Here is a 17,907-nt window from a genome sequence, read left to right on the forward strand (position 1 = left end):
TAAATTAAAATCCAAAGAATACACACATTTAAATAGAATTAAACACAGGCCTTATTCAAAACACATAGTCAAAACCAATAAGACCATTTAAAAGCCTACATAATATTACAGTGCTATATTGTAGACCTTGCAAGATAATAAAGGCAACTAAAAAGAAAAAGGCCAGTGGTTGTGCCCAATAAAACAAATGAACAAACGATTATATCAGTCTTGTAAGGTCTCAACCCCCCCCCCCCATCATTTTGAGGTTCCTCAGGCCCCTTCTATTTTGCCCTATAGCAGAATAGAGGGGTAGCATGACTTCCCTGGATCTAGTCACTAGACTCCTATTTATGCAGGCCAAAATCCTATGGCTTTTTTAGCTGCTGCATGACATTGTTGGCTTATGTTTAGCTTGTTGTGCATGAGGACTCCCAAGATATTTTTCACATGTACTGCTGTTAAGCCAGGCATCCCCTGTTCTGTATCTACTTGGGGGAGGATGCCCAATCTCCATCCCAGTCTATCTCAGTATTGTTTAACTGGTAGCAACTTTCTAGACTTTCAATCAGGAGGCTTATCCTCAAGTCTCCAGGAACCTTTTTCATGCAGAGTATATTTGTAAACTATCTTCGTTCCTTAGTAAGGAACACTTTTAAAAAATATAGTGTGGCAACACAATTACAAATGATATTTTTTTTGTTAGCTGGAAGTAGAGACTGAACTAGAATTCTTTCTCCTGTTCATACTGTCACATACATTTGTGTGTTTACATTATCTGCTGAAAGGTTGGAATGCGACTAAGTAAACGAGCTGGGTGCCTGCGCTACTATCTTCATTTTCAGCTTGCTTCTGTAACAACAGTCTACCTGTCCCTAACTTAAATAGGATTGGAAGGTGATGTCACGATGCCAGGGCACTGCCGCTATTCAGGCAGAGATGAATCAAACAATCACCCAGTTTGTATCAAACAGTTTAAATAAAACAGCACTTACTTTCTGGATGTTATAATAGTCCAAAATATCAAACATAAGGATAGCACTCAGCCACAGAATATAAAACAAAAACTGACAGCAAACACTGTTGCTGGTTCAAGATAACACCGTAGTCAAAAGGTCCAGTTCAGTGGTCAAACGCTGAGAGTTCAGTAGGCAAAGTCAAGGGATCAAGAGTCTATACTGTAGTCAAAAGCCAGTCCAAAGCCAGTCAAGGCTCCAGGATTCCAAAGGTTCAGGATACCGAAAATCCATAAACCTGGGGGAAAACCAGCAGCATCTACCACCAAGATAAAACAAATACTTTTCTCCCGAAGATCAGTCCCAAGGCTAACTCCTTATATCCTTTAGAACTAAGACTTACATTGTCCCTTCCATCACCAACTGCTAGGCCTACCACCACAAACCACCACCAACTGCAAAACATGCTACATGACAGATGAGGTAATAAAACATTCCCTAACATTAAGCTTTCAGGCTGGGGAAAGCATTTTAATATGTTGATTCTTAAACCTTTTGTACAAAAGAGTTATAAATGATTATGTGGTGTGGCCTGTTTCTCTTTTGACAATCTCACCTCATTTTTTAAAAAACTTTATTTCATTACTTAGTCAAGATAGAAATCCATGTTCCCAAAATACTTCACCCAGCCATTGTTCTGACCAAGATAAATGAGAAGTTTTTAGAGAGTAGGACCTGCTGTCATGCATTTAACAAATTGTTACTAATTTTGCAGTGAAGCAATCTCTTGAATTACCTGGCCTGATTTTAAGATGCAATATAATGTGCCTAAAAAGCTTTTCTTCAAAACTGAAAGAATGGAACAGTTTGTTCTACTGCCATACCTTTCTTGTTCTTGGGTCTTTCTGTTTGCTTTGAAAGTTTTCAGTTATTGCGGTTACTTAATGATGCAGACAAGGTACTTTTGGGGATCCAGGTTTTCATTGAATTTCTGGTCATCTTGGCAGTATTTCAACTAGAAGAAATTGGTGCCTATGAGTTCTGGATTCGCTCCAAGGTTTCCTAGATGAAACAGGGTTTCTGTATTGATTTTAGTTTGGTTTTAGAGCAGGCTGTGTTTACTTTCCTTTATATTGGCAGTATTTGAGAGAACTACCAACATTATATTTGGAACTCTCTGATCCAGCTCTTGGAAACTACAACTGCTCCTCAGCGGTGGTTATAGAATCATTGAATTGAAAGAGCACACAAGGGCCATCCAGTCCCAGACTCCTGCTATGCAGGAATACACAGTCAAAGCACTCCCAACAGATGGCCATCCAACTGCTGTTTAAAAATCTCCCAAGGAGATTCCTCCATAATTTCAAGGTAGACTCAAGCACTTCTTTCAGAACCTTTTCTTGTACATGGACAACCTGTGCTTTCTAAGATCTTCTATGTTGCCTCCCATAAATACTTATGCCTACATTTCTGCTGCCAGAATCTCACCTTCCTACTCAAAACTATGCTAAATGACTGTTTCTCGGATTTGTCGAAGTCTGGTTTTGTATTGGAGAAGTCCGAAAATAGGGAAAACAGTCTACCTACTTTACTTTCAAAAATACTTTGCCACTGTGATGGAATCTAGCCATGGTTTCTGTTACTTCAGTAGTTGTTCAATGTATTGTTGAAGGCTTTCATGGCTGGAATCACTAGGTTCTTGTGGGTTTTTTCGGGCTATAGGGCCATGTTCTCGAGGCATTTCTCCTGACGTTTCGCCTGCATCTATGGCAAGCATCCTCAGAGGTAGTGAGGTCACTACCTCCGAGGATGCTTGCCATAGATGCAGGCGAAACGTAAGGAGAAATCCCTCGAGAACATGGCCCTATAGCCCGAAAAAACCCACAAGAACCTCAGTAGTTGTTGTTATTCTAGTTAGTTTACTACCTTGGATATGCACAAACTTTGTGGTAGTGCATACAACATGCTTGTCCTAGTTTTGCTCTTCCTGTAGTGAAGCTGTTAACAATTCAGGAAGGCACAATGAGAATCAATAGTTGTTTGCTTCCAGAAAAGGCAGGATTTGTGACTATTCATAGTTTCATATTAGGATGTAACAAGAAGCTCTTTTTAATTACAATATCATGTTTTCCTTACCTGTTTACACCTAGGGAAGATCTTTAAACCAGCACTCTTTTCATGCCCCCCTTAGCTTAATGTGTGTATGTGCGCTCTCAAATCATCTGTCCACCCCATTAATTTTGTAGGTTTTCATAAGCAAGGAATATTCAGAGGGACATTTTCTTCCAATGAAATGAAGCCTACAGCATTGTCATTCTCCCATGCAAGTACTCACCAGGGCTGACCCTGCTTAGCTTCTAAGATCAGACAGGATCGTGTTCCCTAAGGGCATTTAGGCTTAATAAAATATGATAAATGGCTTGTTATGGTATGCAAATATTTCTGGACCTCCTTACCTGCCAGTTCCAATGTTATGCTGCTTGTAGTTATAAAGCAAACATGCTTGAATATTTTCCACTGCTTCTTTGATATTATTTTTTCTGTTGGTAATTAAACCATACCCTAATTAAGTTTTCTTTCCAGCCGAGATATTGAATTGTCTGATACAGATTTTTCATTAATATTCTTCCAGTGTTGTTGTCAATATTATGAGTTGAGGGATGGAAATACCTTTGCTTAATTTGATATATTCAATGTATCCAAAAGTTAACTTTAAATAACCCTGATTTTGAAATTTGTAGCCATAATCCTTTTCCTTTTTCATATTTGATCATTAAAACATTTAGAAAAGATTATATCCAGCTTATTTTGCCATTAGTAGAGAGCATAAATGAAATGTAAACATCCTTCATGGCATTGATGATTCACTTGTTTTTCTTTAGTATCTGACATCGAAGGTGGTGATGGATTACAGCTCAGAAAAGAACATGCGCTCAAGGTTTTTGCTTATATCAATTCTTGGACGCAAAGGTAAATTAAATTTATTTTTAAATGATCACAATGCATGATGCAATGGTATGAGTAGGTGTATGCCTATGATGTATGACTATGCTTCTGTGGTAAAATATATAATAGCCAGTATGGAACAGATTGTCATGAAGATAATTTTATTCACTTTCCAGCTGTTAGTTTAAGACAATGTGATTGAAGAGTAATCAGCTTCCAGATCAACGAGGAAGCAGGAGTGTATAATTATATTTTCTTTTTAAAACTAGAGAGTTGTTTTATCCAAAATGCAGGAGAGAGGCCAGTGGACCTTTGAATTATTTTTACAACTTATATTAAAATATTTTACTTCTTCTTGGAATTGTCAAAAGGGAAAACCAGCTTATCACTGTTAGAAAGGTTTCGGTTTTGAACACTGAAATCTCATTTTTTGTAATGACTGTATGCCAGCGTTTCTCAACCTGGGGATTGGGACCCTTGGAGGGTGTCAGAGGGATTGCCAAAGACCATCAGTATTTTCTGTTGGTCATGGGGGTTCTGTGTGGGAGTTTTGGCTCAATTCTATCGTTGGTGGGGTTCACAATGCTCTTTGATTGTAGGTGAACTATAAATCCCTACAACTCCCAAATGTCAAGATCTATTTTCCCCAAACTCCACCAGTGTTCACATTTGTTCATGTTAAGGATTCGTGTCAAGTTTGGTCTAGATCCATCATTGTTTGAGCCTACAATTCCCTCTGGATGTAGGTGAACTACAGCTCTAAAATTCAAGGTCAATGCCCATCAAACCCCTCCAGTATTTTCTGTTGGTCATGGGAGTTCTTTGTACCAAGTTTGGTTCAATTCCATCGTTGGTGGGGTTGAGAATGCTCTTTTTTAAAAAATTATTTTTATTAGTGAATGACTTCAACATAAACAAACAAACAAACATAGAACGACTTCACACTCATCCAGGATAAAAAGTCATTGGCATGACTACGAAAAATGGTTTCTGTACAGCAAAAGTGGGTGAACATGATTGGAAGAGAAATTAGAGATAAAGATAAGGCATTAAGAGAGGAAGAAAAGAGGGGGAGAAAGAAGAAAAGAAGAGAGAGAAAAGAGCAGGAAGGGAGAGAAAAGAAAGTAATATTTTTTCTTTGAAAATGCTCTTTGATTGTAGGTGAACTATAAATCCCAGAGAATGCTCTTATTTAAATTTATTTTTTATTAGTGAATGACTCCAACATAAACAAACAAACATAGAACGACATCACGCTCGTCCAGGATAAAAAGTCATTGGCATGACTACGAAAAATGGTTTCTGTACAGCGAAAGTGGGTGAACATGATTGGAAGAGAAATTAGAGATAAAGATAAGGAATTAAGAGAGGAAGAAAAGAGGGGGAGAAAGAAGAAAAGAAGGGAGAGAAAAGAGCAGGAAGGAGAAAAAAATATTTTTTTCTTTGAGAATGTTCTTTGATTGTAGGTGAACTATAAATCCCAGCAACTACAGCTCCCAAATTTCAAGGTCTATTTCCCCCAAACTCCACTAGTATTCACATTTGGGCATGTTGAGTATGTTGAATATGCCAGGTTTGGTCCAGATCCATCATTGTTTGAGTCCATAGTTCTCTCCGAATGTAGGTGAACTACAACTCCCAAATGACAAAATCAATCCCCCTCCCCATCCCCACCAGTATTCAGATTTGGGCATATCAGGTATTTGTGCCAAATTTGGCCCAGTGAATGAAAACACCTGCATATCAGATATTTACAGTAGCAAACTTACAGTTACGAAGTAGCAACGAAAATAATTTTAGATAATTCACCACAATCTGAGGAACTGTATTAAGGGGTCAGGTATTAGGAAGGTTGAGAATCACTGCTGTATGCAGCCTATTGTTTTTGACTGGAAATGTGATATTGCAGTGGAAAAGGCTATTTATGATTTGGTAAAGATACACATCGCTATCTGTAATTCAGTATTTCTGGAAAAGATCTGTGATTGGTGGAAAAAGAGTTGCAGCTTTTACTAAGGTGACCTCTGGCGTTGTGGAACGCTCTGCTTTTCTTGAAGAAGCAGGTGCATCCATTCACGAATGTCTATTTGCTAGCACTTACTTTTATGGCGGCTCTTTTCAGTTTTATTTACTGTAGCTTAAGAGTAGAGTTTTCTGAATAATGCGCAGTACATAAAAATGTAATAACAAGTAATGATATAATGAGCCAGGAGACGAGACGCAGAACAAAGAGTGAAAACACTAAAGCACATAACACTGATGGAAAAGCAGCAATATTTTGAAATTTAAAACTGGTGTAAATGGCTGTTACGGGCCAAAACCTAATTTTCTGGATTTGGGAAACATTCGGTGGACCACACTTAACTGCTGAGAGATAGAAATGGCTCAGATCTATTTTTGGTTTAGAAAAATGAGTGATGTTTTAAACATTAAATATTACTGAGGTTCTCTGAGGTCTTTAAGAAGGTACTACTGGACACTTACAGGAAGGAAAATTGACTCTTTTTGAGGACACCAGAAAAAGGGCAGTTTAGGGACTATATTATGAGATTGAGAGCTTCAAAAACAGCCTTTGGGGCAGCTTATGTAACCCTACCCTTACCCTACCCTGATCTAAAAGAACTAAAAGTAGTGTTTTAAATGCTTCAGATATGGAGAGGAGAAGTGCGTCCCCTTTAATTTATTTCCTCATTTTGAATGGCGAAAAGCACACTTAAAAGGCTATTTGCTGCTTCTGGATGCTTTGTGTGAAAAATATCTTGGAGTCCTTGTTGACAACAAGTTAAACATGAGCCAACAATATCATGTGGTGGCTAAAAAAAGCAATGGGATTTTGGCCTTCATAAATAATAATAATAATAATAATAATAATAATAATAATAATAAACTTTATTTCTACCCCGCCACCATTTCCCTGATGGGGACTCGGAGCGGCTTACATGGGGCCAAGTCCGGACAACATAATACAGCAATAAAATCAAAGCATATACAAAAGACAACAACAACATTATCAAAATGACATTAAAATAATAATAATAATAATAATAATAATAATAATAATAATAATAATATAAAAATTCTAATAGACACAATCACGACAAAAATGACTGGGTGGGCCACATATTCTGAATAAAAAACAATTAACAATTATGATGAGATAAAATAGGAGCAGGATGTTTAAGGAGTGTCTAAATCTAGGGATGTCAGGGTACCCCTATATTCTGCCGTGGTCAAAGTCTGGGGACCGCAGTTGAAGGGAGGTATTGATAAGCTGGAACATGTCCAGAGGAGGGTGATTCAAAGCATCAAGGGTCTGGAGAACAAACCCTATGAGGAGCGGCTTGAAGAGTTGGGCATGTTTAGCCTGCAGAAGTGTAGGCTGAGGGGAGACATGATGAGGGCCATGTATAAATATGTGAGGGAAAGTCATAGGAGGACGAAGCAGGCTTGTTTTCTGCTGCCCTGGATACTAGGTCACGGAGCAATGGCTTATTTGGTTGTAGGTGAACTATAAATCCCAGCAACGACAACTCCCAAATGTCAAGGTCTATTTTCCCCAAACTCCACCAGTGTTCACATTTGGGCAGGAAAGGAGATTCCATCTGAACAACTTCCTGATTGTGAGAGCTGTTCAGCAGTGGAACTCACTTCCCTGGATTGAGGTGGAGGCGCCTTCTTTGGAGGCTTTTAAACAGAGGCTGGATGGCCATCTGTCAGGAGTGCTTTGAATACGATTTTCCTTCTTCTTGGCAGGGGGTTGGACTGGATGGCCCACAAAGTCTTCCAACTCTTTGATTCTATGATTCTATCCTGGAGTAGCAGATTTGCTTAAAGTATGCTGAAAATAGATTGTGTCCTACTTTAGGTACATGAGGGGGCAAATTGCCCCCTCCAGCAAATTCCTGCCTAGACTTCAAAAAAGGGCTTTATCTTGTGATGGTGCTAAGACCTCTGTAACATGAATACCAGACAAGCATCTCTGGGGAGGGCATGCCCCACTAAGCATTCATTTAGGTGAGGAGCAGGATTATTGTTGCCATTGCTTTTGAGCATCTTGGAAGAACTGGGTTATCTTTTGGAATTAATCACCAGTCGTTCTAAGGCTTAGTCACTTTCTCTGCAAATGTCTTTATTCTTTTCTGCCATTCACTTTTCTATTGCATACATTTTAAATACTAAAATCTCTCTCTGTGGCTTTTTAAAAACCAAATACAGTTTATCTACTAGCATGCACAAAGCTGGTTGCTACTGGTAACCATGAATATAATGTTACTGCTAGCGTTTCTTTGCTATATCCTCCACTGTAGAGTGTTTTCCCTGCTCTCTCAGGTCCCTTGCGCATCACTGCGAGTTTTGTGTTAGGTGTGACAGATGAACTCCACATCCCTGAGGACCTCTGGCATACACCGAGTACTCAGGGGAGAACTGGGATTCTGTTTTGTTTTGTTTTTTTCTCTTGCTAAGAATTTTAGAAAGTCAGAAGTATTTTGGATGCTTTGTTGGTTCCAGTCTCCCAGATACTGCTATGTGTGTAATGTTGCTTTGCATTGGCACTAGGGAAGATTGTAAATAGCAAGGTAAACACATCCATTTTTTTTCCAGTGATGGATTGTATCCAACAACGTCCATTCACCATCGTTTGCCAGAATAAATTTCCCTTTCCTTGCAACTCCATTCTTACGTCCTTCGTAACTACATCATAGATTTAGGGAAATATCTTCAGTGTATTGGTGTCAGGCTGCGCAGTTGCGGAGATGAGGGCATGGGAAATGTATATAATCCTATTTCATTTGTACAGTTGTTGTTGTTCATTCATTCAGTCGTTTCCGACTCTTCGTGACCTCATGGACCAGCCCACACCAGAGCTCCCTGTCGGCCGTCACCTCCCCCAGCTCCTTCAGAGTTAAGCCAGTCCCTTCAAGGATGCCATCCATCCATCTTGCCCTTGGTCGGCCCCTCTTCTTTTTTCCTTCCATTTCCCCCAGCATAATTGTCTTCTCTAAGCTTTCCCGTCTCCTCATGATGTGGCCAAAGTACTTCAACTTTGTCTCTAATATTCTTCCCTCCAATGAGCAGTCGTTACAGTTCCATGCTCAAAATTATGTTACCATTTTACACATATTGGGGACACAAATATCACTGTTACAGCATCTCGGGATATATTGTCATTCAGACATCTGCAAAATACTGTTACTGTTTTACAGTGGCTCCAGTCCTTGCTGGAAGGATGGACCCAGAAGGTGTCACTAGGGGATGCCCGCTCGACCCATGGCCATTGCCCTGCGGGATCCCACAGGGTTCTGTACTTTCCCCTATGTTGTTTAACATCTACATGAAGCTGCTGGGTGAGATCATCCAGAGTTTTGGAACTTTGTGCCATCTGTACGCAGATGACACCCAACTCTATTACTCATTTCCGCCGAAAGCCAAGGAAGCTGCTCAGACCCTGAACCAGTGTCTGGCAGCTGTAATGGACTGGATGAGCATGGACAAATTGAAATTGAATCCAGACAAGACAAAGGTCCTCCTGGTCAGTTTTAAGGCAGATATAGGGTGACAACTATTGGACGGTGTTACACTCCCCCTGAAGACTCAGGTCCGTAGTTTGGGGGTCTTTCTGGACTAATCGATAAGCCTGGAGGCCCAGCTGTCAGCGGTGGCCAGGAGGGCCTTTGCACAATTAAACCTTGTGCGCCAACTGCGCCTGTACCTTGTGAAGCTGGATTTGGCCATGGTGGTCCACCCCTTGGTTACACCCCACTTAGATTACTGTAACAGGCTCTAGGTGGGGCAGCCCCTGAAGAGTACCCAGAAACTTCAATTAGTCCAAAGAGCTGCAGTCAGGTTACTTATAGGTGCTGGACCCAGAAGGCAGACAACCCTTCTGCTACAGCACTTGCACTGGCTGCCAATTTGTTTTTGAGTCCAATTCAAGGTGCTGGTTTTGACCTTTAAAGCCCTAAATGGTTCAGGTCCAACTTACTTAGCTGACCGCATCTCCTCATACCAACCAAAGATCTTCTGTTGAGGCCCTACTCTAACTTCCACCACTGTCGCAAATGTGACTAATATTGACGAGGGAAAGGGCATTTTTGGTGGCCGCCCCAACCCTGTAGAACACCTACCCAAAAGAAATTAAAATAGTTCCCTTCATTTCTTTGTTCAAGAACCAATTAAAAACTTTCCTGATTAGGCAGGCCTTTAGTGAAGGAAACTAAGCTGGAGTGATAAGAAACACCGTAATGTTTATGAACTGAAACAACGTGCAGTATAATCTGACATGATGCCACAATAATGTGAATGTATATTATTGTTTTAAACTGTTTTTAAATTATGTTTTATCATCAATGTATTTGGATTGTTGTATACATTATTTTACTATATTGTAAGCCACTTTGGGTCCCACTAGAGAGAAAAGCAGGATATAAATAAAGATTTATTATTATTTATTATTATTTTAAAGCATTTAATTAACATCTGCAGACTATGTACATGAAGTAATACAGTTCACTTTTTTTCTGGAGTACTTGTGATTTCTTATGTTGGTTTATGATTTTTCATTTTCTTTAAACAGGCAATGTCTGTGCTGTTTCAAGGAATATAAGCATTTGGAGATCTTCAACCAAGTTGTGTGCGCGCTTATAAATTTGGTGATTGCCCAGGTTCAAGCTCTTCGGGACCAGCTGTGTAAACATTGCACTATTAATTTAGACTCCTCGTGGCAAGATGAGAATAATCCATCTGATGAGCCACTGAATGTAGAAAGAGAATCTCATGGAGAGGAAGAAAATGGCGAAAGACACAAATCTATAGAGAAAAAATTAGACTCTGGACGAACTTGTATCCTGACAGAAGATGAATCCACAAAGGGCACTGATGCCTTTAGCATATGGAGCACCGAGGAGAAGGAAAAACTTTTGCTTTGTGTAGCAAAAATCTTTCAGATCCAGTTTCCTCTGTATACTGCTTACAAGCATAACACACATCCCACAATAGAGGTACATATGATGCTAACCACTAATGAATGTATGTCTTGTGCTGTTTCTGAGCAACCAGACTAAGAAATCTTGTTTTGAATCCTCTCAGTCAATTCTGGCAATAAATATTCATGTTAAGTTAAATAATTTCCATTTGAAATTATTTCAATGTGTGAGGGTTTCTTTTATATTGTTTATTTTAACCAGAAATATATAGCAAAATTAATAATGGATGCATAGAGTAGAATCCTTTTGGCTACTTATGCTTCCATCATCTCCATTCATGTCCATGTAAGTATTTTGGGACATTTTCTAGTGAGGCCACTGCCACCTTGTATAACACCCTTTCCCAAACTATGCAACAGGAACTGGAGCTTCACCCAGGCATCCTCCATTTGCCATTGTATAGTTAGGGGAAGAGGCAGCCACTACCCTTCTGCATGTTTAGAGAGTATGCTGGAAATGAAGGGTAAAGGCTGCTTATTTTTCCTTACTGTGGAATAGTAACCATAGGATGCCCAGTTGCAGCTCTGCCCCAACCGCTGTTTGGCTACATGGTGCAGCTAGTATAGAGAATTGGTGTATTTCCCGGTGCAAATAAACCAGCGCAGTTTTAGATTTCTCCAACAGTTAAGTAGGACTTAAGCCATAACACAAGTGAATGGACTATAAGTTATCGTATATACTCGAGTATAAGCCGACCCAAATATAAGCCGAGGCACCTAATTTTACCACAAAAAACTGGGAAAACTTATTGACTCGAGTATAAGCTGAGGGTGGGAAATGCAGCAGTTACTGTTAAATTTCAAAATAAAAATAGATATCAATAAAATTACATTAATTGAGGCATCGGTAGGTTAAATGTTTTTGAATATTTACATAAAACTGTAATTTAAGATAAGACTGTCCAGCTCTGATTAAATCATTATTCTAATCTTCAGTGTAAATGTGCTTATGTATCCCTCCAATAATAATAAAGAGAGTAAAATAATAAATAAATAAATAAATAAATAAATAATGAAATCCAGCATATATACTTCATTTGCTGTGTCATACTGTGTTTTTGTGTCAGGATAATAATAATAATCATCATCATCGAGTAAAATAATGGAAATGTACTAATAGTAATAACAGTGTAAAATTATAAATGCAGTAACAATAAATATAAAGTAAAATAATAAATGTAATAAAATAATACTGTAGAGTAAAATAATGTAAATATAATAATAATAATTAATATATTAAAATAATTCATGTAATAAAATGATACTAATAACAAAGTAAAGTAAGAAATAACCTTGACTCGAGTATAACCTTGACTCAGTCTAAAAAGAGGGCTGAAAAACTAGGCTTATACTCGAGTATATACAGTACATGTTCTTAAATGCAGTTTGATTTTATCAACTTGATGAACGCTATTGACTTTCTCTCAAAATAGGACCAAAGTTGGCTTCCAAAAATATATTTTTTAAATTCCATACCAGTTTGAACAAATTAAAACTGCATCACATACATTAAAATTAGTTAAAAACATATAAAAGCTTAAAAATCAGTAAAACATACCCTATAAAAGCTGCACTGCTTATATATCAAAATTTGCTTCAATAGAAATGTCTTTTCCTGCCACTGATAGGAAAGCAGGGAAGGAGCTAGCCTAGCCACCTGTGGAAGGGAGTTCCAGAGGGTGCATGTGGTCCTGTGATGGTGGCGGGAACAGAAAAAGCCTTCTGAAGATCTTAGTACACTGACAGGTTCATATTGCCAAGTTACGGTCAGACTAAAATCCTTTTTATTTGTTTTATTTATATCATACTTTCCCCCAAAACAGGAGTCAAGGTAGCTGTAGTAACCTGCCCTTTCATAGACTAAAATAGAACATACTGAATGGGGGCCAACAGGCACTGAGCTTTTTCTGGCAAGTATCCTCATTGATGGCAGTCTCACTTTAGTGAGCTCAACTTACGGAGTAGATGCTATTTCTACGTAGGTGAGAAACTTGCCAAAGAGGGTTAGCGAAGCTAATATAGACCAACTCTTGAGTTAAAATAAGTGTGATAAGTCTGTATTATAGAAATCTTGGGTACTGAAATCTGTATAAAAGTGAGATAATTAGCTCTATTCTAGCTGACAATGAGCATAATTAGATTTCTACTAAGCCATGTTGACTGGTTACAAACCATGGTGAAGAAGTAAGATTCTGTCATACGTCCTGAACTGTTTCAAATAGAGGAATTTTAATTTCATTCTACTCGATAAAATTGTTAGCATCCTGAAACTGTGCCTGTCTTTTGAGCCAATTCAGGCACCACAGATCCCTCCGATTTTCATGGATCAGAAATCCACTGTTGCCTTACCTCATTGCAACTATCATATTATTTTTCACCTATGCTCATTGGCAGGTCCTAATTAGGGGCAGGTGCTAATTAGGGTTTCAGACACATTCTCCTTGCCTGTAGTTCTGTCAAGTTCCAGCCTTTTACTGTTCGATAGAATAAGTTTCTGGAAAGAAGAAGACAAACAAGAGTGCGAAAGTGCAGAGAGGCTCCTCATCACAGATGGGGGTAACTGTTGAATGGGGGGACGGGGACACAAAGGCCACCTATAGCACCTTAAAAAGCCACAACCCCTTCCCCCTCTGTGTCAATGTCAAGCTCAGGGCAAGATTGACCAAACTGGGTTGTTGTAGGTTTTTTCGGGCTATATGGCCATGTTCTAGAGCAGTGGTTCTCAACCTGGGGTCCCCAGATGTTTTTGGCCTACAACTCCCAGAAATCCCAGCCAGTTTACCAGCTGTTAGGATTTCTGGGAATTGAAGGCCAAAAACATCTGGGGACCCCAGACTGAGAACCACTGTTCTAGAGGCATTCTCTCCTGATGTTTCACCTGGATCTATGGCAAGCATCCTCAGAGGTAGTGAGGTCTGTTGGAACTAGGAAAAAGGGGTTTATATATCTGTGGAATGACCAGGGTGGGACAAAGAACTCTTGTCTTTTGGAGCTAGGTGTGCATGTTTTAACTGGCCACCTTGATTAGCATTTGATGGCCTGGTAGTGCCTGGGGCAGTCTTTTGTTGAGAGGTGATTAGATGTCTCGGATTGTTTCCTTTCTGTTGTTTTGCTGTTGTAATTTTAGAGTTTTTTAATACTGGTAGCCAGATTTTGTTCATTTTCATGGTTTCCTCCTTTCTGTTGAAATTGTCCACATGCTTGTGGATTTCAATGGCTTCTCTGTGTAGTCTGACATGATGGTTGTGAGAGTGGTCCAGCATTTCTGTGTTTTCAAATAATATGCTGTGTCCAGGTTGGTTCATCAAGTGCTCTGCTATGGCTGACTTCTCTGGTTAAAGTAGTCTGCAATGCCTTTCATGTTCCTTGATTCGTGTTTGGGCAATGCTGCTGCGTTTGGTGGTCCCTATGTAGACTTGTCCACAGCTGCATGGTATACAGTAGCCTCCTGCAACAAAAGACTGCCCCAGGCACTGCCAGGCCATCAAATGCTAATCAAGGTGGCCAGTTAAAAAATGCACACCTAGCTCCAACAGACAAGAGTTCTTTGTTCCACCCTGGTCATTCCACAGATACATAAACCCCTTTTTCCTAGTTCCAACAGACATCACTACCTCTGAGCATGCTTGCTATAGAAGCAGGCGAAACGTCAGGAGAGAATGCCTCTAGAACATGGCCATATACCCTGAAAAAACCTACAACAACCCAGTGATTCTGGCCATGAAAGCCTTCGACAATACATTGACCAAACTCTTTTCTAAATGACTTTTAAATTTCCCAAGTGTTGATGATTGTTGATTTAATGCTGTCTTCTTTGACATGGTTGGCGGACGGGTCTGTGATTTGGATAACATCCTAAACTACATAAACAAGATGTGGATAGCATAGTTTTGGCCTGAATTCTCATGCTCTCCATATCCTTCTTCCTAATGGGCTTGAGAAAGAGTTGACAATGTTGTGCTTTTGATTGACCTCAGTGTGCTATGCCAAACAGGCATGAAACTGTGGCTAATTTTACTCTGGCTAATTTAAACAAGCCAGCATTGTAAAATATGATATGAAGCCTTTGTCAAGTTTGGCATGACAAGGTGTAGTCAATCAAATGGGATAGAAAAAGCTTCTGCATAGGAGGAAAGAGGTTCCATTAGACTGTGGATACTAACCTTATTTACATCTTGTTAAACCATAGTTTAGCCAAGGAATGGGAATGTTGTGGCCTCCAGATATCGTTGGACTGCAGATCTTAGCCTTTCCCATCACTGGCTGTGCAGGTCTCACTCTGTAACGTCTGAATGGTTGTTATCCCAGCAGCAGTAGAAAATTGCATTGTTCCTTCCTAAATAATACCACTACAAAACAAGCCAAGGGGAAAAAACAGCTTGAAAAGTCTAGCTTGTCCATTACTATTATATTTAGTCAGAGTATTTTTGAGCAGGTAAGACTTGTAAAATAAGGCGATCTCCTGTCAGAGCAGCACAGTTTCCTTGCATGGCACAGTGGTACAATTGACTCAATACTGCAATCTTAATATTTGTCAATTTAATATGATCTCTAGGAATCTCTAGGTCTTCCAGTGTGGCCAATTTCTGCAAAAGTTTAGAGTTGCACTGGAGGACCTAGAGAACGTTAGAGAGGTGTTCTCATAGGTTAAAAAGTGTTTTTATTGGTATCTTCCTCACTTTTTGGGGGGTCCTGTACCACTAACCTCAGAGAATTTGGAGAGCTGATTATGCTATTATTGGGTTCTAGTTCTACTTTGGAAGGGACTGCATTTGTCCATGCGGACTGCTGACTAGAATCCTTTGTAGAATCTGTTGATCATGGCTTGTTGAGCTAAGATAATGTGCCATGTCCAATTTCCTTAAAGTGAACAAAATATTAGATGTAACAGAAAGGAATAAAATGAAATAGTGATCTCTTGGGGTTATTTTTTTCCAAAGTAGATTAATGTTTCCTGTATGCAAGTGTGTGCCTTTTAAAAACTGCACAATCCAGAAGCTTTAGTGGAAGATTACAACGAACATTATGAATTTCATGGTTGTTTATAAAACATTGGTAACTTTTGCATACTAAATAGTTCTATTTTGTTTCAACAGGATATTTCTGCACAAGAAAGCAATATATTAGGGGCATTCTGTGATATGAATGTAAGTTTTATTTCAATTTTATGTATATGATGTTAAGTTACAGAATATTATCTGAGCTCTCTTCACACCAATGGATTGTGGTGATTCGAAATACTCTATAAAGAAAAGAGCCTATAATCACAATCTGTGTTATGCTGAACTATACCACCAGGTGTAGAAAGCCTTGTAGTTCATCAAACCTGTGGTCCATCTAGCTCACTACCATTTAGTAGAATGGTTCTCAGCCTGTGGGTCCCCAGGTGTTTTGACCTCAGAAATCCCAGCCAGTTTACAGCTGTTAGGATTTCTGGGAGTTGAAGGCCAAAACGTCTGGGGACCCACAGGTTGAGAACCACTGGTTTAAGGCATTGAATGGTTGCCATGTATATGTGCATTGTGATCTCCTCAAGGGCCCCATATAAACCTTTGTGGAATATTTTGCACATTGGGATTGTGTTTGTCCATGCCACTCTTTGTTTTTGTTAGGTGTTGTGTGGAAGTTGTCAAATTTGATAAACTTTGTGTGGATATCAGGTTGAGTTAATGTTGGGAAGTAGGCCTGGGCAATGCATGGTTCTAAATGGTTCTAAAGTACTTACAAAACTAAAGTTCTGGTGGTGAGAATTCCAGAATTCTTAGCAAAACTTTCAAAATTTAATTATTATTTCAATATTGACAATTTTTATGACAGAACCAATTAGGAACTGCCATTTATAATGAAATTTTGAGAGTTTTGTTAGAGTTTTGAAATTTTCACCACCAGAACTTTAGTTTTGTAAGTACTTTAGAGTCATTTAGAACCATGCATTGCCCAGGCCTATTGGGAAGTCCTAGACTTCATTGTACATGGGACCTACGAAGGACCATGGTCTTCTGCTCAAAGTTGAGCAGTTATATTTAACTGAACATGTTACGGCTTGTACACCATGTGATATATGGTGTACACCATGTGATATATGTTGTGGAACTCACTCCCCGGGGAAATTAGGTCATCTTAATCCCTTTCCACCTTTAGAAAAAAGTTAAAAACATGGATGTGGGACCAAGCCTTCAGGTAAATAAGTGGACAATGACAATAATGTTGACAATGGCTTGGAAATGAATTATGGATAAGTTTGATGGAGCATTCAACACAACTAATAATGGCCACCAGAGTGATAATTCTTAGATTTTAATTGTATTGTTTTAACGTTTTTTAACTATTTGTAATTATTGACTCTTTGTTTTAATATGTATATTTTGAGGCATCGAATTGCTGCCGATTGGAAGCTGACCTGAGTCCCCCTAGGGGGTTGAGAAGGGTGGGGTACAAATATTTGAAATAAATAAAAATAAATAAATATATAGGTGTGAAAAGGTAAAACTGCATGCGATATAGAAAAAATAAACACAGATCTGAATTCAGTGAAAAAATCCTATAAAAATGACCTAAAATTGTGTCTGATGAAAAGTACTTGTTGGCTTGTGGTTAATTAAATTCTGTTGATATCAGTGCGTAAATGCATGAATTATTTGATTAGCCTTATTGCAAAAACTACACGTGATAGAGAAAAAATAAACACAGATCTGAATTCAGCGCAAAAAAACTCTATTAAGAATGATGTAAAATTAAATCTGTTGAAAAACGCTTGTTGGCTTCTGTTACACAAATATGATGTGAAATGTGCAGACTTTATATAGTCCGCTGTAATGTACCATTCATCATATTTTAAAAAGTTGACATAATGGGAAAAATAAAGACATATTTAAAATCTGCATAAATTGATTTAAATTGTGCTACTCTCATTTCTGGTGATTACAAAAAGTTTCATTTTGTCGACGTGTGTAATTTAAGAGAGGTTGATGCAGGCCCAGCAATACTAGAGCAATACCCGCTTTTTGTAGAAGCCATGCTTAAGATCATGGAGTTTGGATATAT

The 17,907-nt window shown here is 38.8% G+C and overlaps 1 protein-coding gene across 1 annotated transcript in view; it reads left to right on the top strand.

Annotated features, from left to right (window-relative positions):
• The window catches only part of USP34 (ubiquitin specific peptidase 34), a 180,741-nt gene that overhangs the window by 22,009 nt on the left and 140,825 nt on the right, over positions 1-17,907 (top strand). Inside the window, exons 2-4 of the mRNA XM_067462788.1 lie at positions 3,818-3,905; positions 10,456-10,879; positions 15,960-16,010. Of these exons, the coding sequence (XP_067318889.1) occupies positions 3,818-3,905; positions 10,456-10,879; positions 15,960-16,010 (563 nt within the window). The remainder of the gene's footprint in view (positions 1-3,817; positions 3,906-10,455; positions 10,880-15,959; positions 16,011-17,907) is intronic.

The sequence above is a fragment of the Anolis sagrei genome, chromosome 1 (genome assembly GCF_037176765.1).
Source record: "Anolis sagrei isolate rAnoSag1 chromosome 1, rAnoSag1.mat, whole genome shotgun sequence".
NCBI classification, from domain to species: domain Eukaryota; kingdom Metazoa; phylum Chordata; class Lepidosauria; order Squamata; family Dactyloidae; genus Anolis; species Anolis sagrei.